The sequence below is a fragment of the Apis dorsata genome, unplaced genomic scaffold (genome assembly GCF_000469605.1).
Source record: "Apis dorsata unplaced genomic scaffold, Apis dorsata 1.3 scaffold_51, whole genome shotgun sequence".
Lineage (NCBI taxonomy): Eukaryota > Metazoa > Arthropoda > Insecta > Hymenoptera > Apidae > Apis > Apis dorsata.
Window position 1 is genome coordinate 56,139 of NW_006263352.1, and position 6,403 is coordinate 62,541.

At 34.1% G+C, this 6,403-nt stretch overlaps 1 protein-coding gene and 1 long non-coding RNA gene across 2 annotated transcripts; one reads left to right on the top strand and one right to left on the bottom strand.

Annotated features, from left to right (window-relative positions):
* Positions 1 to 6: 6 nt before the first annotated feature.
* Positions 7 to 3,833, bottom strand: LOC116186746. Its single transcript, XR_004151750.1, has 3 exons — positions 3,593 to 3,833; positions 1,757 to 3,152; positions 7 to 191 (listed from the first exon to the last, which is right to left on the bottom strand). It is a non-coding gene; the product is annotated as an uncharacterized LOC116186746 (long non-coding RNA).
* Positions 3,834 to 4,272: 439 nt separating this feature from the next.
* Positions 4,273 to 6,336, top strand: LOC102675853 (beta-1,3-galactosyltransferase 5-like). Its single transcript, XM_006608963.2, has 2 exons — positions 4,273 to 4,952; positions 5,085 to 6,336. Exons 1-2 carry the CDS (start codon positions 4,823 to 4,825, stop codon positions 6,188 to 6,190), a joined length of 1,236 nt encoding a protein of 411 aa, XP_006609026.1. The 5' UTR covers positions 4,273 to 4,822; the 3' UTR covers positions 6,191 to 6,336.
* Positions 6,337 to 6,403: the final 67 nt, after the last annotated feature.

The window sequence follows — 6,403 nt, forward strand, 5'->3', positions numbered from 1 at the left end:
CCTGCGCGAGCTCCACCGCTGCCTCCGCCACTACCGCCACCGACACTTCCGACGTGTTGAGAACTCTGGTCCTCCTCGCTTTCCGACTCTGACGAGCTCGGATCGATCATTCTGCTCCCTCAGGATATATACTTTTCGATATTTCCTTTTCCAATCGGTTATCAATCCCTTCTTCTTTCCGTCCGCCACACCTACGATCCGATCAATTTCTTTTCATCTTGGAATATTCATATATATATATATATATACGTATACACACGCGCGCGCGCGCGCACGCATACACATATATACACATACACGTTCTTGCGTGTATCGATGCACGCTCGTAATTAAGATAATTAAAAAAATATTAGGAAAGGAGAGAAGAGATAAGAAAGTTGGACGGTTGAAACGCAAACGAATATCGATTGCCACCATTCGTTCGTTCGTTCGTCTCTGTTCAGTTCCATTTTCTTTGTTGCTCTATCTATCGCGTCACTCTAGTACTTCCTTGTTCGATCAAGGATTGACTTGCGCGAGGATCGAGTCACGCGAGATGCACGCGAAACGAAACGCGGCGATGGTTGATTCGAATTGGCGATCGTTGACGAGCGCGACAATTATTGCGAGACGAAATGAGATGTCGGTTTCGAAAAACCTACCTTAGAGTGAATCGCGTGCTCGAGTATACATATATATGAACTTCAACCAGTTATATACACATTTACCCATAGATATGCAAATATCTGTAACGCAACGTAAATAACGCTTGTAACGTGTCAGTGTCGAATGCCGGTTTAAATTCGAGTTCAATCGCCGACTTAATATGATCGTGGTACGGTCACGCTTTATACGCTTTATATTTCACGCGCGTTTTTGCCGTTGTTTTCCTTCCTTCTCAACGTCCCGTATTGGCCCACATTTCCGCGCATTTCCCATTCTATAAATAACACGTACACGTGGTTCCTCCTTGATACGTTTCGTATCGATTCTTCTTATTCTTAGTGCGTCCAATGTTTACACACACCCTCTCCTCTTCGATTCAACTCTCGTTAATATTTTTCACGCGTACGTGCGTTTAAATATACAAATGTTCGAACTAAATTGTAAATGTATATAGTATATTATATCTATATCGTATCTATTCGTGATCGCGTGTTTCTATTCTTTCGATCACGTTCTTTTTTTTTATAAAGATAACGAATATAATGTTAATGAAAAATTCAACTGTCAACGAGACGCATTATACACGCAGTTTATATCGACACTTCCGCATCGATATCAACGGGTAGAAACGCGCGCAACTACCGGCACCGGTATAGCTCATTATCATAGATATTCTTTTCACTCGTAGATATCCTTTTACAAATTCTCGATATGCTAATCGTTTTTATTTCATTATTCCTTAATCGTTTTCATTCCTATAAAACTTGCTGTAAAAATCAAAGTTCTTTTCGTTACGAAATTTTGTCGTCGTCAAATGAAATCGAATTTATGTTTGTACGCGAAACGTAATGTCGTCGATTCGTTGCGAAACGCGAAAACGAAAGATCGTATCCAGTGTTGAAGGGTGTGTCGCGACACGCAGGAATAACGAAACGAATCTACTTGTTGGAGCGAATCTCTCGCTCGATCTCTTTCCCTCTTTTGCTTATTGGCATACAGTCGCTCGTGTCCTATCGTATTCCCATTTCCTCTTTTGCACTCTCGTTCTCTTTCGTGCATGCGCACGTGTCACAACTTTTGCGATCGTTATTACAAACCCACTGAAACCAACCTTTTTTTTCAAGCAATACACGGCCACAGTGTCCCCGAATATCGACAGATCATCCTGTGTTCATGTTATCGCGCTCGAATACACTGAGAATCTTGTTTTGCGTTACAAATATCAAATTATTCGTTACTTTTCTAGACGCGTCGTTATATGACAATGCGATCTATGAAAAAGAAAAAAAGAAAAGGATAGTTTAGAGTTTTCTCTGATATATACGATTTACAAACTTTCCACCGTTATTAACAAGTGTGAACGAAGGTTAAAGAGAGTGGACGGATTGAACTCTCAATGATCACGACGTGTCCCAACGTTACTCGACCGCCTTCGTTCGTCTACTAACCAACCACCGATATGATAGCGCCGACGCTAGTGACACCGACACTGATGTCCTGACGCCGACGCCGACGCCGACGCGGCCACTGACGTTGCACATCACTGGGGAAACACTCGCGAGGATAGAGATAAACTTTCGGCAACAAGGAGAAATAGACTGATGGAAGAAAAAAAAAAAAAGATAAGTGAATATGTATTCAAAAACATCGTATGTGAAATGTGTTGCAGTCAAAGAATAACGATGGAAATCATATCATTTTGTGAAAAGTACGATTACACGCTTACCTCGATGAATGATCGGAATAGAAGAGAAAATATTCCTTGTAAGAATAATCGTCTGTACTTTGGAAATCTAACTTGAAGTGGAAAGAGGAAGAAAAAAGGAAGAAAAAATAGTCTTTGATCAAAATAATTGTAATAAAATAGGAGCGAAAATGTGAAAAGGGAGCATAAAGTAAATCGAGTTGAAGAGTGGAGGAACAAATAGAGAATGGGGTGTGTCAAAGAAGGGGATTAAAAAGAGAGGTAGAGAGAAAGTAAGAAAGACGGGTTGTAGGCAGAAGCAAAGTGGCAGTGGGCCATCGATTGGTTGCGCGCGATTGTCAATGTTGGCGGTCATCCGACGTTACTGCCATCGTGTCGCAGCGCGCCGTCTTTCTTCTCTTTAGATATCGATGTAATATACGTATCTATCTATATATTTTCTTAAATAGTTTATTCTTTTCTTCTTTGCTCTCTCTCTTCCTTGTCATATTCTACTTTAATTTATATTTAATAAATTTTCGAATAAATTTTTCGTTTATCAACGATTAATAAGGTTAATTCCATCAATAATTGAATTTAATCGATGTGTTATAAAATAATTATTTCTCATTTCAGCAAACAAAAACTCTCGTTTTTTTGAAAGAAAAAAATCACATGGTTTTTTTAATCCAAAAAAAAAAAAATCCTGATTGACCATTCATTAACAAACCAACACGTTTTCTCGGTGTTTTAGGTCAAGTGGATTCTCTCTAGAGTCTCTCTAGTGTCTAGAAATTCTTACTTTAGTTAGATATTTTAAATTCTAGAAAAAAAAATATTCATTCTTGTTATGATTTTACATTTTAATTGGATGTTTTCAAATAAATTTCGTAATATTGCTTCTTTGTTTATATACATCGACTTACAACATTATTACTGCAAATTTTTTTTTAATCGATTTATCGATTCTCGAAATATGTGCATCTAATTTAAAATAAAAAAAACAATAATTTCGTTTGAATAAAATTACGAATATAAATGATACTAAATATAATTACAATATTTTTCGATTGCAAGAACGCATAATATTTATCCAAAGATTTATTTTTTATTTTAATATGTTACTCTTATAAGCACATTTATTCTTTTCGATAATATATATAATATATCATCTATATATATATATATATAGATGATATTTCGATCGATACTTAAAAAAAAGGAAAACCAAATGAATCAATTCGATATATTGCTACAACAAACCTGTTATAACGATTCAATAATTCGGTTCTATTGTTAACAATTTATCTTATTCAGTCAACAATATTTTTTTGTGAAAACATTCTTGACCTAGGATAAGGTTACGCCATTTGCTTTCTCTTACAGTAGGCGTAATCAGTTGAAATTCTGGCATTTTGCCAGTTACAAAAAAATAGGTTATTGATCAAGCGTTTGTGTTTAACAATCTCGAATTTGCCGAAATACCTAGTAAAGTGTGCATTTTTTTTTATCTTTCATTTTTATTTCTCTTTATAATATTTTCTTATTTATTCATTTATCATCTTTTTTTAAATTTCACAATATAAAATAAAGTATTTTATAATTATCTTTCATTTTATAAATCCGATATATATATCCGATTATATTTAATTCGAATCACACAAATTTTCTAGTCTTTTCTAGTCACACAATGCAAATTAAAATTAATAATCTGATAATTATTTACTAAAAAGAAAGATCAATCGCTTTCTCGATTTTCATAAAATGGACGAACGAATGGAAATATAAAACGACAACAATAACGACATCTCGAAGAGAAATAAGGAAATAGAAATATTCAATAGCGAAAAAAGTATCGTTCGATAAGTCTGGTTCAATCGAATATCTCGTTTGAAAACGAGTCTTGCGATTTTCGATATAAAGTCGATGATGATTGATGATCGGAAATTCAATGTCATCGATATGAAATATGTCGATATTGTGGTAAAAAATAAATACAATGGCAGTGAGAACGATTCTTTTATCTTACGAAACGTATGAAGTTACGTAAATTCGTTTGTGTAAATATTAATCCATCTTTTTCGGATAGTTGGACTAAAAAAACCAGGTTGTTTGTTACCAATGTGTAACACAATGCATGAAAGATCAAGATATTTTGATTAAAAGATCAACACGGAGATTGTAAGAAAAAAAGATTTTAATGATTGCTGCTACACTGACCGACCATCTGTTCTAAATAACGCTAGATATCATGAGACGAAAATGAGAGAAAAATCGAAATATTTTTCCTATAATCATCTCAAATGAAATAATATGAAAATAATCCCTTTATCTAAATACCTGTCAATTAGTTTTGCAACATTCGACACCGTTGTGGAAGAAACTCGTAACATTGTTAACTCGATCGGATAGCATAATAATAATGTAGATGAAGAAGAAAGAAAAATTCGAAGGAATAAACAAGGAATAAACGGGTAAAAAAAAAAAATCACCATGTATCAATTACTACATTTTCGTAGTCGTTCTTTGCGAACTGTTATCCTGGGATTGATTTGTTTGACTTTTTATGCATATTATCGCACTTATTACGATGTCCCTCAATATAATGTATCACGAAATGTCAGTAAGTATGCTATGCTGGTATTCGAATAATATTTTATGTTTACTTATGAAAAACGAAATTAATTTAATATTTATTGTTATCATTGATTGATATATCTTAATATATTTAACATAAACTTTATATTTTATTCAGGCCGACTTACATCTCAGGAAATTTATAAGCAACGATCAAATGTCACTATAGAGCTTCGTATAGGATCTTTGTCCAAGAATGATTCCCCTGAATTATCAATCGTCGACACTTATAACGTACAAAATGTCAGTAATCTTTCAAATTCTTTGATTACTACGCAATCAACATCTAGCTCTCAGACGACAAACGTATCGATTCTTGTTTCCAAGCAAAGCAACGAAAAGTCACAGACACGAGTGGAAAAGATCATAAATGAGACCAAAGATGTCTCTGTTCCTTCAAATGAATGCTCTGCGCGTGCTATTTATGAAGCTGGTCATATGGTACCAATTCCAGAAAAATGCCCAAATTTTGGTAAAGAAATGGATCTGGTAATCATAATAATGTCTGCACCGACCCATCTAGAAGCTAGGATGGCGATACGACAAACATGGGGTCATTTTGGTCAGAGAAGTGATATCAGTATCTTATTCATGTTAGGTGCAACTATGGATTCCAAAGTGGAAACGATTTTGAGAAAAGAGCAAAAAACTTACAACGACGTGATACGCGGAAAATTTTTAGATTCCTATTCCAATTTGACGCTTAAAACGATATCTACTCTTGAATGGGTGGATAATTATTGTTCCAAAGTTAAATTTCTTTTAAAGACTGATGACGATATGTTTATTAATGTTCCACGTTTGCAAGCTTTTACAATTAAACATGCGAGAGATAAAAACGTAATATTTGGAAGATTGGCTAAAAAATGGAAACCGATTAGAAATAAGAAAAGCAAATATTTTGTGTCTCAAGCTCAATTTAAACATGCCGTATTTCCAGACTTTACTACCGGACCAGCATATCTCTTATCCAGTGATATTGTGCGTAAATTATATGATGCTGCATTGGATCAAACGTATCTTAAACTTGAAGATGTTTTTGTGACTGGTATAGTAGCGGATAAATTGGGAATAAAAAGGACACACGCTAATGAATTTTTAAATAAAAAGATTTCATATAGTGCGTGTAATGTTCAACGAGGCATTAGTATTCATATGGTCAAATATAGCGAACAATTTGATCTTTGGAAAAAATTATTTGATGGTAAAAGTAAATGTAAATGATAAACAGCGCTTAAAATAATAGATATTCCATATCCTATTTGCGCGATACATCATTTGATTCTCGTATGACGATCCATCAAAATACATACACCATTCGACTGTTCTCAGTTAGATGCAACAAATAATAAATTAAAAAATTTTTTTCATTCGAATATTTAATTAATCGTAATAGGAATTTTTCTTTTTCTTTTTTTTTTTTTTTTTTTTTTTTTT